At 42.9% G+C, this 25,924-nt stretch overlaps 1 protein-coding gene across 1 annotated transcript in view; it reads left to right on the forward strand.

Moving 5' to 3' along the window:
* Window positions 1-25,605, forward strand: part of pip5kl1 (phosphatidylinositol-4-phosphate 5-kinase-like 1) — a 62,667-nt gene extending 37,062 nt beyond the window's left edge. Inside the window, exons 3-10 of the mRNA XM_072240311.1 lie at window positions 54-104; window positions 595-749; window positions 1,145-1,269; window positions 13,017-13,051; window positions 16,331-16,386; window positions 16,801-16,913; window positions 19,234-19,396; window positions 22,567-25,605. Of these exons, the coding sequence (XP_072096412.1) occupies window positions 54-104; window positions 595-749; window positions 1,145-1,269; window positions 13,017-13,051; window positions 16,331-16,386; window positions 16,801-16,913; window positions 19,234-19,396; window positions 22,567-22,990 (1,122 nt within the window). The 3' untranslated portion in view covers window positions 22,991-25,605. The remainder of the gene's footprint in view (window positions 1-53; window positions 105-594; window positions 750-1,144; window positions 1,270-13,016; window positions 13,052-16,330; window positions 16,387-16,800; window positions 16,914-19,233; window positions 19,397-22,566) is intronic.
* The last annotated feature ends 319 nt before the right edge of the window (window positions 25,606-25,924 follow it).

Here is a 25,924-nt window from a genome sequence, read left to right on the forward strand (position 1 = left end):
TTGATCTTAATTTTCAGATTGATGGTCTGAAATTTCATTTTCTCCTTCTCTAGGGCTTACTAAATGAACCAGACTTCAGTGCAGTGCTAACTCAGGTGCACAAGGTAGGTCAATGTGTTTTATTTTATCTCCTTTAGCAACAAGCAAATGTCCATTAAGAAATACCAGAAGAATAGACATTTCTTTCTTAGCAACACATCAACCCGATCTGATGCTTCCTACCTCACCTGAAACACAATTGCTTTCCATTTCTCTGCCTTTGTCTCGAACAGGGTTTGCCAAACTTGTTTATGCCATGGACCCCTACCATTAGCTGAGGGGTCCATAGACCCCAGGTTGGGAGGCTGTGGTATGGGGAGTTCACTATAGTTTATGAAAGTAATACGGCTGCACGTTTCCGGTTTGCTGGTTTTAACTCCTTATTAACCAAGGCATTTTGCAATGTAATTGTGTTTTACAACAGATGTTTAAAGATTTGTTGTAAGAGATCCATCAGTTTGCAGCTATATTCTGTAAGGTGTATGGAATATTTGTGACAGGTGTTGTCAGATAGCATTCAGCTCAAAGCTTCCTTCTGTTTATTGCCTGTGGCAGGGCTTTGAGATGAAGACATTTGCAGGACCTGTGTTTGCACACTTCCGGAGAATGCTGGGGATGAGTGAGAGTGACTACCAGCAGTCTCTCAGCTCGGAGGGCTTCTACCTACAGTTCATCAGCAACTCCAAGAGCAAAGCCAACTTCTTCCTAACGTGAGTAAGATTGTCATGGGCAGAGTAGCAGACAATAAGTGTGCAGCATTGACACCTTCAGTAACAAAAGACCCTGACTCCCCCTGGAGCAATGGTGTGCTGCCTTCTGAGGAGTGGCAGGCATCTACACCATCCTTTCTCCTTACACACAGCCCCCAGCTCACCTACCCTTCATGATTATCATCCCCATGCATGCTATCTCCTTTCCTGACTCACCATCTCATCCCCAACCCATTCCATCTTCTATATTGCCCCTCTCCATCACCATCTTCCCTCTTCGCTCCCCTCTCTCTAAAGGCCCCCTTTTGGGCACAGAGCCTGTCCTTTCTCCCCATCTCTCCTCCAGAGTTTGGGTTTGGGGGGAAACACTTAATTTGTTTTTATTTGACTCCCAGGAATGACAAGAAGATTTTCTTGAAAACACAGGAAAAGAGAGAGATAAAGTTTCTTCTGTCGAACCTTCGGTCCTACCTACAACACATGGAGAGGTACCCACACTCATTGCTGGTAAAGTTTCTAGGTAAGCAGAAGAAGTAAGATTTCAGGGCAAACAAAATATATTTAATTAAAAGACCTCCCAACGATTGCTCATTTGGTTGAGGCAACGTGCAACTGGAAGATACAGACCTAATCTGCAGTCCAGCTCATGTGATGTTAGAATCCTTTTTTATATCATCTACCAATACCATTAGGCAAGGGCTGCGTGGATCCCAGGTTGGGAACCCCTGTGTTAGATAATCTCAGGCAAAGTGGAACCTGTGGGAGATTAAATTAATCTGTTCTCCAGTTCCAACTGTTGCCTGCTGACCTTCACTGTTTTTTGCAACATAGATGATATAACAAAGTATGAAGCCTCTTAAACCAACTAGTCTATGGTGTTTATGCTCCAAGTAAGCTTCCTCTCAACGATTTTCATTTTTCCTGAACTATACCTTTTTTTTAACTTCTTTCCCTTTCAAGTATTGACACCTCATTAAATCCAGTGAGTCTCTTTATTTAGGACATGAATGGCATTGGCAAGTCTGACAGATATTGTCCACCCCCATTACCTGTAAGAAGCTAATGAGGAAACTTCTCCTTGAACTGACATAAGCCACTTGTGGGAAATGGTAGAGACTTCATGGATTTGAATAAAAGGGAATTTGCCACATTTCCAACATGGAATGGTGTGGTGGTGGAAGAGATGTGGGAAGTAGGGCTCAGTTTGTTGGAGGGGTGAGGGAAGGAGAGGAACATTGATGTGGATTTGGGATGTACTGCCAAAGAAATCATGGTCAGTTGTTGCAATGCATCTTGTAGGTGATTTGAAATAAATATGGTCTCAATTTTAAAAAACTGCTAGATAATCATAAAAACACAACTTGATAACTAACAAACCCCTGCAAAACAAATCACTGTCATCCTTATTTCAATCTGGCCTGTTACTGATTCTATTTTCCTTGATTCCCATAATTTGGAATGTGGAGCCAAGAACTAGCCAATGCCTAGTTTGGCATCACCTGAGCTTCTCCCATCCAGATGGTGTAATCACTGGTCTGATGAAACTTATGTGGGGAAGACCATAAGAAAACGGAGCAGAATTATGTCATTCAGCCCATTGAATCGGCTCTGCTATTCAATCATGGCTGATTTTTTTTCAACCCCTTTGTAGCGCCTTCTCCCTGTAGCCTTTAACCCATAACCCCCAACCTATCAGTCTTAATACACCCATTGACTTGGCCTCCACCACCCTTTGTGGTAACGAATTCCACAGATTCACCACCCGCTGGCTGAAGAAATTTCTGTTCATTTCAGTTTTAAAGGAAGGTTCCCTTATTCAGTCTGTGCCCTTAGATCCTAGACTCTTCTCCTAATGGAAACATTCTCTCTATGTCCACTCTATCCCAGCCTTTCAGCATATTCGGTAGGTTTCAGTGAGATCCCTGTTCATCCTTCTGAAGTCTATCATATGCTCCTCGGGTTCAAGAGGTTTGCAACCTGGGGTCCACTAGACCCCTTGCTTGATGGTATTGCTCCGTGACATAAAAAAGGTTGGGAACCCCTGTCGGGTATTATCATTGACTGGTATATCTTGTTAGGCTTGGTTGCAGCTTATTTAGACAAAGTTAAAAACTATGAGGAAGGCTACAAGTATCTTAAAATTTGAGTTGAGCCACATATGTGAGACTTGTATTAGGACCTGTCCCAAGCCACAGTGACAGATTTGAAAATCTTTATACAAATATATGAATTCCTGATCTCTACAGACCACCTACCATTCATATATTTATTTATTTATTCTCCATGCCTCCGTTCACTTCAGTTAATTTAAAACCACTCCCTGGACCACAACTTGCACTAAGTCCTATTTGCTCTGGATCTGCTGGCTCACAGCAAATCCTCATTTTAAAAAATTCTCATCCCTTATTTTTAATCCATCCATGATTTCAATCAGTCTTTTCTCTCATGTGGTATGGCCCACAACAAACTGCAGTTGTACCTTGCAAGTTGGCTTTCGGATGCAAATCACTTCAACCCCAGGACATCACTGTAGGAGTCCTTTGGGGCAGCGGCCAGATTTTAACCACCTTCATTTCTTCATCATTGGCCTTCTTTCCATCTCTGGTTCTGATGTGAGGATGTTTGCTGATGAATAGACCTTTTCCATTCCCATTCCTCAAAAAATGAAGCAGCCCTAGTCTACATGACATTTAATTAGATTACCATTTCAAAGTCCCTCACAGCCAACATCTGGGGTGATCACATTCAACATAAATTTAACTGACCCAGCTACCTAAATAGTATGGTTACACAATTAGATGCACTAAGTGGCTGGACATACTGTAGTAAGTGACATACAGTCTGATTCCCTAAACTCTTGTACTATCTAAGAAACAAAAGTTTTTTTACTATATGAGGGATTAGAATCTGGCGTGCAGTGCAGGGTAGATAAGGGAGCCAAATCTAATCATGGTTTTCAAAAGGGAATTTGGTAAGTAAGGAGAAAAAATATATACAGGACTCTGGGGAGAGAGTTTTTGTTCATTTTTTTTTGTGCAGGGCAGGGGCATTTTGGGGTTGATGATCATGCTGCCTTTCTTTTCTTTCTTAGCTTCATGGCTCCCCGGAGAAAAAGAATTTCAAGTTGTATACTTTGATGATAAATGAAGCTTTCAAACTTTGAGTTGGATTGTAGAACTGGTTTATTTAGAGCTGGTATGGAGTTTGTTGATGGAATGGCCTCATTCTGTGCTCTAAATATTGTGTGATTATGCTCATGATGTGATGGAATCCTTTCCATTCACTCGGAGCAAAACAACAATTACTTTTGAGGCTTAACATCATCCAAGACCAAGTAGCTGCCACCTTCATCAGCCTCAGCATTCAAACCTCCACATCAGCGTCTTCATTTTCTACCTTCTAAAAGTTGCATTGCATTGAGCACAAAGCATCTACAAACTTAAGGCTTCTATCTCCAAGAGAAATGAGAGCAGTAGGTACATGGAGAATATCACTATCTGCCTTACAAAGATATCCCCATTCTTATGTTGTCACTGGATCAATACCCTGAAGCTCTCTACTCAACAACACTGTAAGGACTGTCACCAGAGGGACTTCAGGAGAGTCGTCATCTCTTTCTCAAGATCACTAAGGGATAGGCGGTAGATACTGGCCTTGCCAGCTACAGCTTCATTGTGTTAATGAATAAGTAAAAAATACTCAGAAAACATGCTGATAAGAGTAGCGGAAATACAAGTTGGACTGATGGACCTATTTCCATGCTGTATTTTCTTTAATTTGCCAAAAATGGAGTGCTACTCCCAATTCTGCCAACAGTGTCTATCTTCAAAGCTATTTTAGGCCTTGCCTCTGAAGTTGCCTCTTCTTTACTTTGAGATCTTGACATCACTTAGAGGGCCAGCATTCTCTTGCCAATTCCTATTTTCACTTGGGAAAGTGGTGACGAGTTGCTGTTCTGAACTGCTGCAGTTCTTTTGGTGAATGTGCTCCCCTTGTTCTTTTGTGAGGGAGTTTATTGATGATGAAGGACCAGCAATATATTATGAAGGCAGGAAAGTGTGTGCCTTGGTGGGTAATCTCCAGGGGCTTGTGTGCACTTAATGTTCTTGTTCCTTTTCTGGTAGATGTTCTGGACTTTGGGTTTGCTATCAGAATGGCCTAGGAGAGTAACTTTGGTGCACTTTGTAAATGATACACACAGAGTCATTGTGCACCAGTGATGATGGAATAAATGTTTAGGGGATGGTCAAGGAACTAATGAAGGCAGTTGCTTTGTCTTTAATTATGTTGAGCTTTTTGTTGGAGGTGCATTTGTGCAGACAAATGGGGATTCATCCATCGCTCTCCTGACTTGTATCATAAGGAACCGGGGTGTCAGGACGTGAGCCACCAGTTACAGGGTAACTTGCCTTTAATCTGCTTTTTTAGCCATGGTCAGAACCAGAATCATGTTTAATATCACGGCATATGTCTGAAATTTGTTGTCTATATATGGGATACATTTAGCTGGTTTGATTTTGTTTCAAGTGTGTATTGAGCTCTCGGACGTTGATGGTGGGATCTCAGCAATGGTAATGCTATTGAATGTCATTAGTTAGTGCCAAGACTCAATTGTTGGAGAAGACATGTGCCTTGCTGCTTCTTGAGTGTTATCTGCTACTTCTCAGCCCATGCCTGAATGTTACTGAGTTCTTGCTGTATGCTGGCATGGACAGATTCACTGTGAATATCTCTCCATCTGACCTTACAATGAAAGGAAAGTTTTTGATGAAGTGACTGAAGCTCTCTGGGGTTGCAGTGATTGATTTCCTTCAACAGATGGATGAGGAAGTGGAGGGATGGGTTAGTAAATTTACTGATGACGCAAAGGTTGGGGTGTTGTGGATAGTGTGGAGGGCTGTCAGAGGTTACAGCGGGACATCGATAGGATGCAAAACTGGGCTGAGAAGTGGCAGATGGAGTTCAACCTTGATAAATATGAAGTGGTTCATTTTGGTCGGTCAGGTGTGATGGCAGAATACAGTATTAATGGTAAGGCTCTTGGCAGTGTGGAGGATCAAAGGGATCTTGGGGTCCGAGTCCATAAGACACTCAAAGCTGCTGCGCAGGATGACTGTGTAGTTAAGAAGGCATACAGTGCATTGGCCCTCATCCACCTTGGGATTGAGTTCAAGAGCTGAGGGGTAATCTTACAGCTATGTAGGACCCTGATCAGACCCCACTTGGAGTACTGTGCTCAGTTCTGGTCACCTCACTACAGGAAGGATGTGGAAACTATAGAAAGGGGGCAGAGAAAATTTACAAGGATGTTGCCTGATTGGGGAACATTCCTTACAAGAATAGGTTGAGTGAACTTAGCCTTCTCGCCTTGGAGTGACGGAGGATAAGAGGTGACTTGATAGAGGTGTATAAGATGATGAGAGGCATTGATCGTGTGCATAATCAGAGGCTTTTTCCCAGGGCTGAAATGGCTAACATGAGAGGGCACAGTTTTAAGGTGTTTGGAAGTGGGTACAGAGGAGATGTCAGGGGTAAGTTTTTTTACACAGAGAGTGGTGAGTGCATGGAATGGGCTGCCGGTGACAGTGGTGGAGGCGGATACGATAGGTTCTTTTAAGAGACTCCTGGATAGATACATGGAGCTTAGGAAAATAGAGGGCTATGGGTAACCCTAGATAATTTCTAAAGTAAGTACACATTTGGCACAGCATTGTGGGCCAAAGGGCCTGTATTGTGCTGTAGGTTTTCTATGTTTCTAGAACCACCTTCCTGCATACAGAGAATGACTCTAGCCAATGTTTTCCTCTTTGATATGCATCAACTTCAATTTTACCAGGGTTTCTTAAAGGCCACACTGAATTTAAATGTTTCACTTTAAAGGTCAATCATACTCATCTCTTCTCAGGAATTCAGCTCTTTCTCCACATTTGGAAGCTGCTTGTGGCATGGTCAGTGTCATTTTGCTGATCCTTAAGGATACATTGATGTCTGATAGAAGTCGGTTTGATTTATTTTTGTGAGGAGGGCAATTTTCCACATTATTGGGTGGTAACTAAATTGGAATGGCTTGGCAGAACTTCTCTTCCTCAGTACTTCTCTCTCTCCTCTATATGACTATATGTTTACGAGCCACCATTTTGACCAAGTGTTTGATTATCTGCTATAAAATAATGTTTGGTGTCAATTTTTACTAAAAATGTTCTTGTGAAGCATTCTAGTATATTTTTACAGTGTTAAGGGTGCTATATAAATGCAAGCTGTTGTTTTTTTACTCCTGAGATTCACTTTATTTCATTGCTACATACCTTGACACATACAGTAGCAACAGCTGAGGGAGAGTTATTTATGTAGTTGGCCCATGAGGAGACAATTCCCGTTGCTTTGTACACATTTATTTACTTGTTCTCCAGTTAATGTCATGGGGTGCCTATTGTATTCCTAACAACTAACCAATACCCCAGGGAGATCGGTGTGTTGTTGCATCTTCTTTCTCAAGGGAGAATTCCAAATGGAAACTCTGAAAATTTCTCTGTTATCATTTACGATGCCATTTGAGGCTCTGTAGCGAGTTACTGTCTGGTAATTGCTCTCTGGTAGCCATTGTCCTGTAGATATTAAATAACAACACAGTGCACAATGAACCATTGTTGACAAACAGGGCCGTAATATGCTGCTGTGAACTGCAAACATTGCTAGGCTGCTGTCACAGCCAATGACGTTCAGCAGCCAGCCCTCTCCCTCCTTGTTAAATTCCTCAGCAATGAATCAGAATCAGCTTTATTCTCACCGGCGTGTGTCGTGAATTTGTTAGCAGCAGCAGCTCAGGGTCACACTAACATGATCCTACCCCCACTTCCGTTTCCTCCTGATTCACATTTGGGACCACTGGGTAGAGCTTGGAGAGAGCAGGTGGGGAGGACAGTGATGATGATTTTGGCTCCTCTTTGCAGCCCTGATACCATTCTGGGGGTGGGGAGCAGATTGTAATGGTTTTACTTCCAATTTCCCACCTTTATCAGCTGTAAAGAAGGTGATGGTATCCTTGTTCTAAGTTTTTTTTATGCTACAGACTCATACCATTAACCAAGGAGTCCATGGACTCCAGGTTGGGAACCTTGATCTAAGGCCAGTATTCTCGCACAGAATTATATAACCACATAACAATTACAGCACGGAAACAGATCACCTCGGCCTTTCTAGTCTGTGCCGAACTCTTACTCTCACCTAGTCCCACTGACCTGCACACAGCCCATAACCCTCCATTCCTTTCCTGTCCATATATCTATCCAATTTAACTTTAAATGACAATATCGAACCTGCCTCAACCACTTCTGCTGGAAGCTCATTTCACACAGCTACCACTCTCTGAGTAAAGAAGTTCCCCCTCATGTTACCCCTAAACTTTTGCCCTTTAACTCTCAACTCATGTCCTCTTGTTTGAATCTCCCCCATTCTCAATGGAAAAAGCCTATCCACATCATCTCTATCAATCCTCCTCATAATTTTAAACACCTCTATCAAGTCACCCCTCAACCTTCTACGCTTCAAAGAATAAAGACCTAACTTGTTCAACCTTTCTCTGTATCTTAGGAGATGAAACCCAGGCAACATTTTAGTAAGCAACACACATCAAAGTTGCTGATGAACGCAGCAGGCCAGGCAGCATCTCTAGGAAGAGGTACGGTCAACGTTTCGGGCTGAGACCCTTCGTCAGGACTAACTGAAAGAAGAGCTAGTAAGAGATTTGAAAGTGGGAGGGTGAGGGGGAGATCGAAAATGATAGGAGAAGACAGGAGGGGGAGGGATGGAGCCAAGAGCTGGACAGTTGATTGGCAAAAGGGATATGAGAGTATCATGGGACGGGAGGCCTAGGGAGAAAGAAAAGGGGGGGGGAGAACCCAGAGGATGGGCAAGGGGTATAGTGAGAGGGACAGAGGGAGAAAAAGAAGAGAGGGAAAAAGAACATGTGTATATAAATAAATAACGGATTGGGTACAAGGGGGAGGTGGGGCATTAGCAGAAGTTAGAGAAGTCAATGTTCACGCCATCAGGTTGGAGGCTACCCAGATGGAATATAAGGTGTTGTGTTCCTCCAACCTGAGTGTGGCTTCATCTTTACAGTAGAGGAGGCTGTGGATAGACATATCAGAATGGGAATGGGACGTGGAATTAAAATGTGTGGCCACTGGGAGATCCTGCTTTCTCTGGCGGACAGAGTGTAGGTGTTCAGCAAAGCAGTCTACCAGTCTGCGTCGGGTCTTGCCAATATATAGAAGGCCACATCGGGAGCACCGGACGCAGTATATCACCCCAGCCAACTCACAGGTGAAGTGTTGTCTCACCTGGAAGGACTGTCTGGGGCTCTGAATGGTGGTAAGGGAGGAAGTGTAAGGGCATGTGTAGCACTTGTTCCGCTTATAAGGATAAGTGCCAGGAGGGGGATCGGTGAGGAAGGATGGGGGGGACGAATGGACAAGGGAGTCGCATAGGGAGCGATCCCTGTGGAAAGTGGGGGGGGGGGGGAGGGAAAGATGTGCTTAGTGGTGGGATCCCGTTGGAGGTGGCGGAAGTTACGTAGAATAATATGTTGGACCCGGAGGCTGGTGGGGTGGTAGGTGAGAACCAGGGGAACCCTATTCCTAGTGGTGTGTTGCTTGAATTTCCAGCATCTGCAGAATTCCTCGTGTCAACATTTTAGTAAACCTCCTCTGTACTCTCTCAATTATATTGACATCTTTCCTATAATTCAGTGACCAGAACTGTACACAATACTCCAAATTTGGTTTTACCAATGCCTTATACAATTTCAACATTACATCCCAACTCCAATACTCAGTGCTCTGATTAATAAAGGCCAACATACCAAAAGCTTTCTTCACCACCCTATCCACATGAGATTCCACCTTCAGGGAACTATGAACCATTATTCCTAGATCCCTCTGTTCTACAGCATTCTTCAATGCCCTACCATTTACCATGTATGTCCTATTTTGATTAGTCCTACCAAAATGTAGCACCTCACATTTTTCAGCATTAAACTCCATCTGCCATCTTTCAGCCCACTCTTCTAACTGGTCTAAATCTCTCTGCAAGCTTTGAAAACCTACTTCATTATCCACAACGCCACCTATCTTATGCTCAAATTACATTTAGCAATCTCTGCCTGTGTTCTTCTCTTGCAATAGTCTACTCCTAATTGCATGTGAAAGCTATCTGCCCTGTCCTCAAGATTTTTAAACGTTGTCATGGTTTCTGATTAAGACACCCACTCTTGTTGTACAAGGTAGAGCCTCACAACCCTTTATGTCAAACGTATTTCCTTTACTCTCCAACCATAATCTCTTGCACATTATTATATTTCAATCGCTCTTTTGCAACGAGGGTCATTGAGGTATCTGGTTTCCTCCTGGTACTGTGGTGTCCTCTCACATTCCAAAAAAGTACAGGTCAGTAGGTTAATTGGTCACATGAATATAACTCGGTGGCGCGGGTCCATTTGGCTGGAAGGGCCTGTTACTATCCCTAAATAACTAAAATTAAATTTTAAAAAAATTTACAAATTCTACCAAGTCTGTCAGCAAACCTTATTCCATTATTAACCACGGATGAATTTTTAGAGAATATTATATGCTCAAACATAAATTATGACACTATTTAAACACAGACACACTTCAAGGCTTTCGTAAATGATGACCCTCTTCAAGGATATTACTGGAGGAAGTGGCTGGGGCAGATACAATAACAACATTTGGAAGAGATTTGGAATAAAACATGGATAGGAAAGGTTTAGAGGGAACAGGCTCTGGCTGATATTTAAAGAAATAATGCACATTTTTCAAGGAAAAAGTTGCCCGAATGTACAAAGGTACAAAAGGAAAAGTGGTCAATCCATGACTAACAGGAGAAGGCAAAGGCAGTATTAGCTCCAAGGAAGAGATTTAAGAAAGCAACACACACAAAATGCTGGAGGAACTCAGCAGGCCAGGCAGCATCTATGGAAACGAGTACAGTCGACGTTTTGGGCCGAGACCCTTCGGCAGGACTTGGATGTCCAGCATCTGCAGATTTTCTCTTGTTTGTGAAGAGACCTATGAAGGTGAGGCACAAGAGAATACAGATTGTGAAATCTGGAGTAACAAACAATCTAATGGAGGAACTCAGGTCAGTCAGCATCTGTATGGGGGTTGACATTTTAGTTCAAAACCTTACATTAGTGCTACAAGTGGAGAGGGGAGATGGCCCATAGAAAGAGGAGTGGGGGAGTGGTGAGACGGGGACTGAATCTGACTGATGGACCGGTGGTGGTGGGGGTGAGCGATGGACGAAGGCAGATCGAGCCAATTAAGGGAGAGGCGGGGATGGAGTTGGGAAATAGAGGCAAGGGGAATGATAGATGGAGATTATCACAAAAAAAAACAGAGTCAAATAGAGCCAGGTCTTTGGAGGGAAAAGTGAAGGTGGAGATAGCCAGGAGGACGGTAAGAAGAAACACAGAGGCTACCAGTGCTGGGAATATAGTAAGTAAACAAGATGGTAATGGGAACATTGGGGGAAAACTGAAAATCGGATAAATCAGAACACGATGGCATGGGTGAGTGCTGTTGGGTGAAATGTGTGGTAATAGGTTGATGGACTGGAAAAGGGATGGGGAAGGCAGCAAAATTAGGGGGGGTGATGGAGAAAGCGAGAAGGTGGGGGTGGTGTGTAGAGAAAAAAGCAAAGGTGAGGGTTACTTGAAATTGGAAATTGTTGGATTCTATAGTGAAGGATATAACACCATGAAAAGAATAATGGAATGAAGAATAATCCTCATGGACTTATGGAGGGGGAAATCATTTCTGACTGAACTATTGAGTAATATGAAGATTTGACCAGTAGAATCGGTAATGAGGCACCAGTGGTGTATTTGAACTTTCAGAAGGCTTAACATAAGTTTTCACGCTGGGGTGAGTTAACATTGTTGGAGGTCAGGGGGTTGGGAGTAATTTACTAACATGGATGGAAAATTGTTTCTGGACAGAAAACGGTGTAAGAATAAAAGGTTCTTCTCAAACTGTCAAGTTGATTATAGAATTGTACAGCATAGAAACACACTCTTTTGCTCACTGACTTATCAGAGTGTCATGCCTATCTATACTGATCCCACTTACCTACATTAATTCAGTATCCCTCTATGCCCTGCTTTATCCATGTACCTATAAAGATACCTCTTCAATGTTTTTACTGTTCCTGCACCACCACCACCATCTCTGTCAGCTTGTTCCAGATACCAACCACTTTTTGTGTGAGAAATTTACCCCTCAGATCCCTTCAATCTCCCTCTGTTTCCCTCTCTCCACCTCTCCCTCTCTCCTCGCCCCTCCCTCTTTTGCTCTGTCCCTCTCACTCCCCCTCTATCTCACTGCCCCCATTCTCTCTCTCTTCCTCTCTCCTCTCACACCCACCCCCACACCCCTGCCTTAGACTTATCCCCTCTAATTTGAGACAACCTTACCATGGGAAACAGACAGTGACTAGCTAACCCATCTATGCCTCTCATAGTTTAATATACATCTATCATGTCACCTTTTAGCCGCCTTCACTCCAGGGAAAACAATCCCATCCTACCCCTATAACTCAAGCCCTCCAACCCAGGCAGTATTTTGAATATTTTCCATACCCTGTCTAGCTCAATTATAATCTCTGTGTGGTGTCATGTTAAATACTACAGAAGAGATGAGATTATTGGTTCAGCTGCACCAATTCACAACCCTAGTCAACAAGTTAACTGAAAGACCTAAGTGAGAAATTGCCAAGAACCCATTGTAAATATCAACAGATTCCTGGGGACCACTGTAGACACTGACATGATCCCTGGGGACCCTTGTAACGCTCCCAGTTATTCTCTGTAAATTTTAACTCTCCCCGAGGAACCCTGTACATTCCTGGGGGCTGCCTGTGCTTCCAACACATTCCCAGGGGATCAGAGTAATATTGACACTCTTTTGGAAATCATCTGTGAACTTTGAAAGGTCTCAGGGATCTCCTAGTAAATGTAGGCACCATCCTATAGAGACCCTTCATTAGGACACTACTAAATGAATAGTAGTTCTTCAGTTGGAGAAAGTAATACAAAAGTTACGACAATTAGTAATATCTGGCTCCCTTCACTTAATAACAGTTTGTTGTATCTGTTACTAACTTTTGAATCTGTGGTACCTGTGAACCTTATTCGGATTAGTTATTTGAAGTTGACTGATCTGAGTCACATATTCTGTTTACTTGCAGGTGTGCACAGTATCAAGATACCAGAAGAGGGGAAGGTGAGCCACTGTCTCTATCCACTGAGTGTCCACTTGGAAAGGGCTCAACCCAGATCGTCAGTGTTGGGATAATGTGATGTCTGGAGTTTGCTGATAGCACTAAGCTTCCCTGTCCAGGTGTCTCAGAGCACGGTACAGAACCCTGCTTGCCCACTCTCATTCCAAATTGTTCCTCAGAGCCACCTCCTCCTTTGTAACTAAATGCCTGTTTTGTCCTGGGGAGCACCTGTAAATGCCAGCAAACTCAGGGACACTGTAAATGCTGGCTTACAGCCTGGAACCTCACTCTCCAGGACCCGCTGTCCACACTGACACATGTATATATACACACACACTTTCACACTCTCTCACTCACACTCTCACTCTCACACACTCACTCACGGGGACTTTAGACCAGAATCTACACAGATGCAGAAATGCTGTAGTGCGGTCCTGTCTCAAACGAGATGTTAAAGTAAAGAGAGAAAGGTTACACAATGGCGGCTGGAAGGTCGATTGTTTATTCCCCTTAATAGATGCTCCCTGACTTGCTGAGTTCCTCCAGCGTTTTGTGTGTGTTGTTGCACTGAGGCTTGTTTGTCCTCACAGGTGGGACCTAAGGATCCCAGGGTACTTCCTCTCTGGTTCCCCTGATGAATTTACTCCTCAAAGAACATTAGTAAATCTGGTCTTTATTCCATTGCTGTTTATGGAAATGTACTGTGTGTAAATTGGTGCAGACTTCCCTTCATGACAACAATGGTATGGTCTTGTAATGCACCGTTGGCTGTGAATCGCATGGAGATGCACAGTGACCGACAGGCACAGGACAAATCCAGCTTCTTCCTTCAGGCAACAGGAAGCTACTACACCAGGTCAGTTGAACGTAAGCATTGAGGTAGGTTAAGGACATTGGGTGATAAAAAAAAAAAGTTTGCCTGCAGCATACTGGGAAAGGGGAGATATATTGTAGATATAAGTAGGCATTGGTTAATCTTTTATAGAATACAGAGTTAAAATAGTTAAGACTAAATTTTTTAGCTTGAAGATCATTAGCTCTATGTGAAGGGGCTTTGAAGGAAAGATCAGGTAAACTCAAAATATATCTCAAATTGAGGTGTGATCATTGGAAGAACGAGGAGATACAGGGGGAGGAATCTGAGGAAAGGTTTAATGTATTTTGGAATCTAAAAATCAGAAATAATGATTAGTTTTATTTGTCATATTAACATACAGTGAAGTGTGTCATTTGCGTCAACAACCAACACTGTCCGAAGATGTGTTGCGGGTAGCCCACAAGTGTCGCCACCCTTCCAGTGCCAGTGCAGCACATCCACAACTTTAATAGCCCTAATGCAGGGGTCTTTAGAATGTGGGAGGAACTGGAGCACCTGCAGGAAACCAGAACGTATGAATTCCTTACAGACAGCGGTGGGAATCGCATACTGATAGCGCTAACCACTACACTGCTGTGACACCTCAGTCTGTGACTGAGCAGTGTACCCCGTTAGATAATGGTGTAATTCCCACATCCAGTGTGCCCTCAAAAAATAAAATAAGGCAAAATTAACAGCAACTCAGAACTGCAGGAAGACTAGTGGTATCAAGGAAGCGCAGGGGTGAAAGTACAATACACTGGGGAATATGAAAATAAAGAACAAATGAAAACAACAGTCCTTTATAAATACATAAAGAACAAGAGGTTCTCTCTTCACAGAAAAGGGCCACAATGCAGACATTGTGAGTAAGGACGTGGGGTGTGAAATATTGGTTGAGATAAACATGCTGAGAGAAAATTCGTAAGAAATGTTGCATCATTGCAAGTAGCTACATTCCAGGCTTGGATGAAATGTATTCCAGGCTGTCAAGAGATGCAGTGGAGGAAGCAGCAGTAAGTCTGGCCATCACTTTTCAACTATTCCTCCCTGGGCATCATAGCTAATTTTAAAATATCGATCAATGTCATCAGTGAACTTATTAACATAAGAGATTCTGCAGATGCTGGAAATTTTGATCAGCTCTAAGTAAATTTATTATCAAAGTAGATATTTATCATCATATACAACTCTTGAGTTTCATTTTTGCGGGCATAGTCATGAATACAAACCATAATAGAATCAATAAAAAACTGCACACGATGATGGACAAACAACCAGTGTGCAAAGGACAACAAACTGCAAATACAAAAAGAAAAAAATAACAGATAAATATGCAATACTGTACATTTGAGAATATGAGATGAAGAGATCTTGAAAGTGAGTCCACAGGTTGTGGGAACGGTTCGGTGATAGTACGAGTGAAGTTAACCCCTCTGGTTCAAGGGCCTGATGGTTGAGGGGTAATAACTGTTCCTGAACTTAGTGGTGTTTGAGTCCTGAGGCTCCTGTACCTTTTTCCTGATAACCGCAGCAAGGAGAGAGCATAGCTTAGATGGTGGGGGTCCTTGATGATAGATGCTGCTTTCCTGTGACAGCATTCGGTATAGATGTGCTCAATGGTGGGCAGGACCTTACCGAAGATGGACTAGGACGTATCCATAATGGACACAACTCTCATAAAACACTGGAGGAACTCAGGTTTGATTAAGTGTCTCAGCCCAAAATATTGGCTGATTTGCTAAGTTCCTGCAGCACTTCAAACAAGAGAAAATTTCTAGGTGCTGGAAATCCAAAGCAACACACACAAAATTCTGGAGAAACTCGGCAGGTCAGCAGCATCTATAGAAAAGAGTAAACAGTTGACATTTTGGAGGAACTCAGGACTGATAAGAGTATCTCGGCATGGAATGTCAACTGCTTACTCTTTTCCATGGATGCTGCCTGGCCTGCTGAGTTCCTCCAGCATTTTTGGAAAATTCCTCTGGCATTTTTTGTGTTGCTTATTCCCTTTCTCTCTCCAAAGATGCTTCCTTACCTATTGAACATTTTCAACATCTTCTGGTTTTATTGCAGGTTTCCAGCAACTGCTGCTTTTTATTTTTGGAGTTGAGGGTGTTGTGAATGGGTAAAGTGAATATAACCCAGCAAACCTTAACCTCGAGTCGGGTAAATCATCTGCAAAAATTCAAAGCTTCAGTATTAACTGATATTTATAAAAAGGCATGGATTAACAAACATGAGAAAGGTAATATTTCATTAATGCTGCCATTTTTCATGGAGATAATAAAGGTGGAACATTTGACAAATTTTGTGAATTTCCCACAAGGAAGTCTGTTCACTAAAAACCTCTGTACCTCTCTGGGAGCTGGGAATGAGCTCTTCATCTTCAATTTATGTAAACAACTTTTCTCTTTTTTAACAGAAATACTTCATCATAATGCAGAGTGTGTTTTACCCTGATGAGCGAATACAGGCTCGGTATGTAGTCATTTTTGGTGTTATTTTGTAAATGAAATACATGAAGTGCTTAATGAATCTCCACTGTCAGTCTTTATTAGAAGGTCAGCTTCAACTTGGAGCTCGATCTCATACTGTGCACGACTAATAATTGCTTTTACTGGTATAAGAAACCACACAGCCTACCAGCGAGCAATCATCTTCCTGCCCGTCAGCCTGTTAATTGCCTGCAAATCTTCCATGATTCCTCAAGGAGAAGGTTTGGAAAATGAAGCAACTTTCAGATTCTGCTTCTCCTGGGACAAAGCATTGAATCTTATTTGCCTCCCGAATGTGCTCTACCCTCTACATTTCCGCTCACTGACCTTCTAAACCATTGAGTGTTACAGCAATTGCAGTGTTAAGACTGTTGACCAGCATTACTGTTCATCTCAGGTATGACATCAAGGGTTGCCAGGTCAGTCGATGGACAGATCCTGCCCCTGAGGGGAGCACCGTCATTGTAGTACTAAAAGACATGAACTTCGAAGGGAACACAATTGGCTTAGGTAAGGATCAGTTTATTGTTCTTGTATCCGTTGGTGACAATTCTCCCTTTTCCGTATAAGTCACTGCAGTGCCAGTTAATTCTGATGCAGGAGAGGTACTGGGATGTACTGTTGATTTTATAATATCATTGAGCAAGGGGGAATTCCTGATGAGTTTCAGGCCCTTCTACTGTAATCTGAATTCCCAAGATTAATTCTCTTTATCTACAGTTTGTAAATTCCTAAACCTACAATTTGAGTTCAAAGATGAAAGCTGGTGATATGTGATAATCAGCAATGTTGGTATTTATATCAAGGATTAACTTTATTCTATTTACATGTATTAGGAATCTGCTGTGGTGAGTTGGTCAGGGTAAGGCATGCAACAAGAAAGTAATATTCAACAGTGAAAAGCATCCTCTTTTCAGACACCACCGTCAAGAGAGTCCAGTTCCATCCCCACAACATCACTAGCCTTACGAATGAAAGGCCATTAAGGCAATTAATGATAGAATATTGTAGCACCAAAGACCACCTCCCTCACTCGCCGCATAAGTAGCAACAAAAGCATCAACCCTCCCTCCCCCCCCCACTTACGCTAACAGAAACACTGACCCCCTCCCCCCCACCATGCAAGCAACAGCATTGCTTTGGGAGCAACAGCAACAGCTCCCAAAGAGACCTTGATCGAGTGTCAACATCAACAAAATTACAGTCCATAACCCAGCACTTCTGTATCTCAGGCAGGCTGTGTGTGTGTGTATATATATTTATACATATTTATTAATACGGTGATAAGCTTTTGTTTTGCATATACAGGGGGTGATTGATAAGTTCATGGCCTAAGGTAGAAGGAGTCAGTTTTAGAAAACCTAGCACATTTATTTTTCAGCATAGTCCCCTCCTACATTTACACACTTAGTCCAGCGGTTGTGGAGCATACGGATCCCTTCTTTGTAGAAGTCGGCGTCTTGGACCTCCAGAAAATGGTCCACAGCGGGGAGTGATTGATAAGTTTGTGGCCTAAGGTAGAAGGAGATGAGTTATTAACTTCAAACTTTCTGCATAATCACTCAAAGAGTTGAACTGCACATGCCATGTAAGGAGAGCTGTATAACTCATAATCCAGACAGAATGTGCCATATATGGTTAGCTTGAAGTAGCAATTAGTGTTGCAATTGCAGAGAAAATGCAGCGCAGGTGGACAAGTGAAGTGCAAGAGCTACGTTGAGGTAGACTGGGAGGTCAGGAGTTCAATAGTTCTTTTAGTATATGAGAGGTCCGTTCAAGTGTCTGGTAATAGTGGGATAGAAACTGTCCTTGCTCCTGGTGGTTCAAACTCTCAGGCTTTTGTATCGTCTGCTTGATGGGAGAGAGGAGAAGAGGGAATGACAAGGGTAAGAGGGAACTTTCATGGGAAAAGAAAGAAGAGGGAATGAGCAGGATGAGAGGAGTCCTTGATTATTTGGCTACTTTCTTGAGGTAGCAGGATGTGTAGGCAGAGGTGGTTTTAGTTACCCAAACCTATTTAATTGATAATGATGTAGTTTATTAACTCATCAACTAATGCCCTTTGTTATTTACAGAAATATTTAATATTGGGATGGGGTGTCTACTTGTGAACCCTCATCCTCATTTGAAGAGGGAAGAGAGGTCATATGAGTAACCTTGCGCACATTTCAACTACCGGACTTGACGCCCAGCTTAGGACAGGTTATAATTCACAGTTCGATCTGAGGTATAGGATAGCAGTGGAAAACCAATCCTTTCCCCGCCATCCCTTGGGAAATAATTCCCTTGGCTGAGAAGAACAGAATTCCATTCACACTCTGGGGAAGAAAATATTTCCTGTTATCTTTTGTGACAACTGATGGTGTTCAGTAGCAACAGTGATAATTTCCATTTCGGTGGAGTATTTTAATGTAGCAAAAGCAAGGTGATACTTGTGTCCAATTATCAAGGAACCATGTAAGGATGGATGACAACCAGCTTGGTTAAAGAAATAGGTTCCAAGGAGCCTCTTAAAGGTACAGAGAGGGAGGGAAATGATGGAGAACTCTGGAATGGTGGGAATTCCAGAGGTTAAGGCTCAGGAAACTGAAGGTAAGGCTGCCACTGTTGGAGAAGCTAATATCAGCTATGGAGAAGACTGGAGATCTCAGAAGGTTGTAGGGATAGAGATTAGGGAAGATCAGGCTATGGAGAAGTTTGAAAACCCAATGAAAACTTTGTCTTGAGAGACGCAATAGGGGATTGTGAATCCTGCACAAATTCTGACCCAGCTGTCCTGTTTTCTTAATCATTCTGCATTGCTCTGGATTCCTGAAATGTTTCGTCCCAGATCAGCAACGATCTTGGCTTGTTCGGCAAGTGAACATTGACACAGAGTATCTGAAAAGTCTGAACGTTCTGGACTACAGCCTGCTGGTAGCCCACCAGCCTTTGCACCTCGACGAGCGGCGACAGAGCTGGTCCCTTGCAAGTGTTATTCTCCGCACTAAGAAGTAAGTGGATTTAAAAAAACAAAACTGACCAACTGGAATGAACCTCTCCATCTTATCATAAGCTGTACTTAAAATATGAAAGAACAAGAACCAGCTTCAGCAATTAGGGGCCAAAGTGCTGTACAGTTTCATGAGAATGACAATGCTGGGTTTTAGCTAACAGGTCATTAGCAGTCTTATGATTCAAGGTCCACTCTTGGCACTTAAACCATAATCTAGGTCAACACTTTATTGACTGAAGGAGTGCTGTGTTGTAAGATGCTTTCTTTCATAGAAACATAGAAAATAGGTGCAGGAGTAGGCCATTCGGCCCTTCAAGCCTGCACCGCCATTCAGTGTGAACATGGCTGATCATCCAACTCAGAACCCTGTACCAGCCTTCCCTCCATACCCCCTGATCCCTTTAGCCACAAGGGCCATATCTAACTCCCTCTTAAATATAGCCAATGAACTGGCCTCAACTGTTTCCTGTGGCAGAGAATTCCACAGATTCACCGCTGTCTGTGTGAAAAAGTTTTTCCTAATCTCAGTCCTAAAAGGCTTCCGCTTCATCCTCAAACTGTGACCCCTTGTTCTGGACTTCCCCAACATCGGGAAAAATCTTCCTGCATCTAGCCTGTCCAATCCCTTTAGGATTTTATACGTTTCAATAAGATCCCCCCTCAATCTTCTAAATTCCAACGAGTATAAGCCTAGTCGATCCAGTCTTTCATCATATGAAAGTCCTGCCATCCCAGAAATCAATCTGGTGAACCTTCTTTGCACTCCCTCTGTGGCAAGAATGCCTTTCCTCAGATTAGGGGACCAAAACTGCACACAGTACTCCAGGTGTGGTCTCACCAAGGCCTTGTACAACTGCAGTAGTACTCCCTGCTCCTGTACTCGAATCCTCTTGCTATGAATGCTAGCATACCATTCGCCTTTTTCACCGCCTGCTGTACCTGCATGCCCACTTTCAATGACTGGTGTATAACGACGTCCAGGTCTCGTTGCACCTCCCCTTTTCCTAATTGGCCACATTCAGGTTGGAGGAACAACACCTTATATTCCGTCTGGGTAGCCTCCAACCTGATGGCATGAACATCGACTTCTCTAACTTCTGCTAAGGCCCCACCTCCCCCTCGTACCCCATCTGTTACTCATTTTTATGCACACATTCTTTCTCTCACTCTCCTTTTTCTCCCTCTGTCCCTCTGAATATACCTCTTGCCCATCCTCTGGGTCCCCCCCCACATCTTTCTTCCCGGACCTCCTGTCCCATGATCCTCTCGTATCCCCTTTTGCCTATCACCTGTCCAGCTCTTGGCTCTATCCCTCCCCCTCCTGTCTTCTCCTATCATTTTGGATCTCCCCCTCCCCCTCCAACTTTCAAATCCCTTACTCACTCTTCCTTCAGTTAGTCCTGACGAAGGGTCTCGGCCTGAAACGTCGACTGCACCTCTTCCTACAGATGCTGCCTGGCCTGCTGCGTTCACCAGCAACTTTGATGTGTGTTGCTTAATAATCTGTTTTCCTGTTTTTGCCACCAAAGTGGATAACCTCACATTTATCCACATTAAATTGCATCTGCCATGAATTTGCCCACTCACCGAACCTATCCAAGCCACCCTGCATCCTCTTAGCATCCTCCTCACAGCTAACACTGCCACCCAGCTTCGTAAACTTGGAGATGCTGCATTTAATTCCCTCATCTAAGTCATTAATATATATTGTAAACAACTGGGGTCCCAGCTGAGCCTTGCAGTACCCCACTAGTCACTGCCTGCCATTCTGAAAAGGTCCCGCTTATTCCCACTCTTTGCTTCTTGTCTGCCAACCAATTCTCTATCCACATCATTACCTTACCCCCAATACCGTGTGCTTTAAGTTTGCACACCAATCTCCTGTGTGGGACCTTGTCAAAAGCCTTTTGAAAATCCAAATATACCACATTCACTGGTTCTTCCCTATCCACTCTACTAGTTACATCCTCAAAAAATTCTATGAGATTCGTCAGACATGATTTTCCTTTCACAAATCCATGCTGACTTTGATGATTTCACCGCTTTCCAAATGTGCTGTTATCACATCTTTGATAACTGACTCTAGCATTTTCCCCACCACCGATGTTAGGCTAACCAGTCTATAATTCCCTGGTTTCTCTCTCCCTCCTTTTTTAAAAAAGCGGGGTTACATTAGCCACCCTCCAATCCTCAGGAACTAGTCCAGAATCTAAAGAGTTTTGAAAAATTATCACTAATGCATCCACTATTTCCTGGGCTACTTCCTTAAGCACTCTGGGATGCAGACCATCTGGCCCTGGGGACTTATCTGCCTTTAATCCCTTCAATTTACCTAACACCACTTCCCTGCTAACATGTATTTCCCTCAGTTCCTCCATCTCACTAGATCCTCTGTCCCCTACTATTTCCGGAAGATTATTTATGTCCTCCTTAGTGAAGACAGAACCAAGGTAGTTATTCAATTGGTCTGCCATGTCCTGTTTCTGTCTGTAGGGGACCTACATTTGTCTTAACCAATCTTTTTCTTTTCACATGTCTGTAAAAGCTTTTACAGTCAGTTTTTATGTTCCCTGCCAGTTTTCTCTCATAATCTTTTTTCCCTTTCCTAATTAAGCCCTTTGTCCTCCTCTGCTGGACTCTGAATTTCTCCTAGTCTTCAGGTGAGCCGCTTTTTCTGGCTAATTTGTATGCTGCTTCTTTGGAATTGATACTATCCCTAATTTCCCTTGTCAGCCACAGGTGCACTACCTTCCCTGATTTATTCTTTTGCCAAACTGGGATGAACAGTTGTTGTAGTTCATCCCAGTTAAACCAATATCACATCAGCCTTATTGAGTAGAATTCAGAGAAGTTAAACCAATATCACATCAGCCTTATTGAGTAGAATTAAAAGATCCCCCAGTCACTGTATTGAAGAAATATATGATTTATTTCAGGTGTTCTGGGATCAATATTTGTTTCTGAAGTAACATCACTACAAGAGTAGCCACTACTTTATGGCTGCCTATAAAAGCTATTGGTTACCAAATTGGCCACATTTTCCTTCCTGTTTTATAGCAGTACCTCAAAGAAATGCTTAAATTGAATCAACACACACAAAATGCTGGAGGAACTCAGCTGTGTAGCACTTTATAGTATTCTTACAGTTCTTTCTCCCCTCTCTCACAGATCGATGATCAGTGGAGGCAGCCCCAGTCACTCCACTGGGACTTCAGTCCCAGGGCTTGTGGAAGAGGAATCTACGGTGCTGGTGTCCGAGGTGGTCAGTGGCACAGACGAGTGCCACGTCAAGGAAGTGCCCAGGGCAACGTTGAGCTCAACAGGCAGCAGTGGTTCGGAGATGGAATTGGCCGATGTCTCGGCCCAGAATCGCCGGCTGCTGCCCAACTGCAAGAATTCTTTGCATGTCATTGACGGGGCCCAGACCCGCTACTTTGTAGGAATCATTGACATCTTCACCGTTTACGGGTTCCGTAAAAAGCTGGAATACCTGTGGAAGTGCATCAGGTATCGGGGCCAGTCCTTCTCCACTGTCCACCCTGACAAATACGCCAAGCGACTGTGCCAGTGGGTTGAAGACCACACAGTTTAGGAACTGGGGTAGGTTGGGAGAGTGGGGAGACGTTAGGGGGAAGGAACAGAGCAAAGAGCTCAGAATTTTGTAAGAGAGTGAGAGTGGTGGGGCTAATTTTTCCCACTGAATATAGTCAATGACCTGACAGTAGGTCACAGGGTGGGAGGTCGACCTCTCAAGGCGACACTCAACCTCATGATCGAGTGTTACAGGGCTTGAGCGAATCTTCAATGCCAGTAATTGGAGAGAGCTGCCCTGTTTCTGTGCCAGATAGTTCTTGGTGTAAAGTCTTCAGCATCACACTGTTAGAGCAAATTTAAATTAAAATATGGGGAAGAATTCTCTGGTCATTGCATGGAAAAGCTGTCCAATCTTGCATGATGCTCTTGATTGCCTTAAATGGAAGGTGAAGGGAAGTTACTACCATTGAGCCTTAAGTATAGGACGTTGCACCCAATCCCTCAAGAGTAAGGATTGATTTTTTTAAAAATATGCATGCAGAAAATCAGTGGTTCAGAACCCAGAGCCACTCCAGTCAACTCTCTTCATACAAGCTAATCTTCAAATGTTAATGCCTTTAAAGAGGAAAGGCGCTGATCTTGCCAACAAAGGGTTGACGCCCATATTCAATGCAGCATCACCTCCAGTGGTGGGGACTGAAATCACTCCATTTTAGGATAGAAATATAAGCTAATGCCAAACCCAGAACCAGGTTAGGGGAGTGATGGATGGAATAAGATCCAGATCAGGATCGAGCTTTCTTGATGTTTGTTAGTAATTGATTGTGCACCACAAAATAACAGCCTGGCTCCAGGTACCAGTTTGCAGAAGTACTTATTTCCAGTTGTACTTTAAACCAGGGGTTCTGAATCTTTTGTATGCTGTGGACCACTACCATTAACTGTCTGGTCCGTGGACCCTGCTTTAGACGTATCAAGTCCTGCTGTCCTGTTCCCCTGCTAATTTTCTGTGTAACCTCTTCTCCCTACATTCCCATCAGATCCCCCCACTCCTCAATCTCTCACTCACTTATACAGCAGGAACAATTTTCAGCACCCACCCCACACTTTTTTGAGATGTAGGAGGAAACCCCCGCTGTCGGAGGGAGAATGTGCAGACTCCACACTAACACCACCGAAGTTCAGGATCGATCCTGGATCATGAGAGCAGCAAGACTACAGCTCCACTGCTGCCCCACTGTGGTGGATAAATCGAAGTGGTCACAATCATGGAAGATAGACTTTTGCAAGCTCCTAATTGAAGCAAGATGGAATGTCCTGTTTGGAAAGAAGTTAGCATGGCAGATTTTCAAAATAGATTAGGTAGGTCATTGGGAAAATATATATAGGACTTTTGGGAAAGTCAAAAGGAATAGGATTGTTTGGAAAATTCTCGAAGAGATGATATAGGTATGGTAGTCAAGAGGAGTCCTGCTATGCTCTTTCATTTTATAATACACTTAAGATAAGTTTGGATAGGTACGTGGATGAGAGAGGTATGGAGGGCTCTGGTCCGGGTACAGATAGATGGGCCTAGGCAGAAAACCTGGCCAGCACAGACTAGATGGGCCAAAGGAGCTGCTGCTGCTGTGTGTAGAGATCTACAACTCCATGACTTTTTGTACTCAGTGAGTAGATCAGTAACCCAAGGATAGAGATTTAAAGTAGTTGGCAGAAGAACCAAAGAGAAGATGAGAAAGTCTTAAGCACATGTTGGTTTGATTCTGGAATGACATTAATAAAAAATCAAATTGGATTTAAATATATACTTGAAAAGGTAATACGTTGCTGCTTCCTTTCACTCTAATCAATCTCAGTCCCTATATTTCAGTAACAGCATTACAGAGTGGAAGTGCTTCCATTGACTAATGGGGAGCTTGGGTAGAAATGGATCGTGTTTAGTCTGTCACTTGGCGGCTGTAAATTGTTAGCTGGATTGATCCTCAAAGTGTAAATATTGGAAATGTACAATATCTAAGAGCAGATAACAATGCAGGGTAATCGTCTAGCTGAAGTCCCTTTGATCACTATGCCACCTTAAAGATTAATGCTCTGCCATGTGATTTTTTTCTGTAACCCCAATGAGTCACAAGTCATGTACTGTATTCTGTAGAATCATCTGCCGGCTATGACTTCCAACAAAGAACCATCACACGCAGTAACCTATCATACACATCATAGTCTACACCCTAATGAAACCACTCAAGCACTGCATCTCAATAGATGTTGAACCCAAATGATTACCAAATACTCTGTATTCTAATAAACTGCTTTTTATACTGGAGCCCCCCCCAATACAACCATATCATGTACCAAAGAAACAGATCTACTTCGTCCCAATAGAACCACTTAACGTATCGCGCCCAACAGGTACAAATAATTTGCACAGTCACTCCCACAAACTCCTTTGATTCCTATGCCTTGTAAAATACATTTATTCTCCATAAAAATCCACAGAACTGTGATTTGGAAGTTACATTTTTCTAATTTGATGCCACTATTGACTCTGAAGCAGGGGGTTAAGGGTCCCAGCTTAGGGGGTGTAATAAATTTGTAAAATGTGGAATCTCAGGCATCGTATATAATATACACTGTGCAAATAACTGATCAAATTGTATCATATATGAAAACATAACTGCTAAATAAGATTAATAAAATGATTTTTCGATTCCCTTAAGTTTTTCTTAACACCTCCCAAAGCACTTTGCAGCTGATGAAATACTTGAGAAGCCTATCATTGAAGTTGCATAGAAAATGTACAAGGCAAAGTTCTACAAACAGCAATGTGATCATAAGCATAATGATCAGCACACTGGGGAGGACTCCCTGTTATCCTTTAAAATACATGTATACTCTGTGACAGCTTTATTAAGTATACCTGTACGCCTGCTTGTTAATGCAAATATCTAATCAGCCAATCATGATGGCAGCAACTCAATTCATAAAAGCATGC

The sequence above is a fragment of the Mobula birostris genome, chromosome 22 (assembly GCF_030028105.1).
Source record: "Mobula birostris isolate sMobBir1 chromosome 22, sMobBir1.hap1, whole genome shotgun sequence".
Lineage (NCBI taxonomy): Eukaryota > Metazoa > Chordata > Chondrichthyes > Myliobatiformes > Myliobatidae > Mobula > Mobula birostris.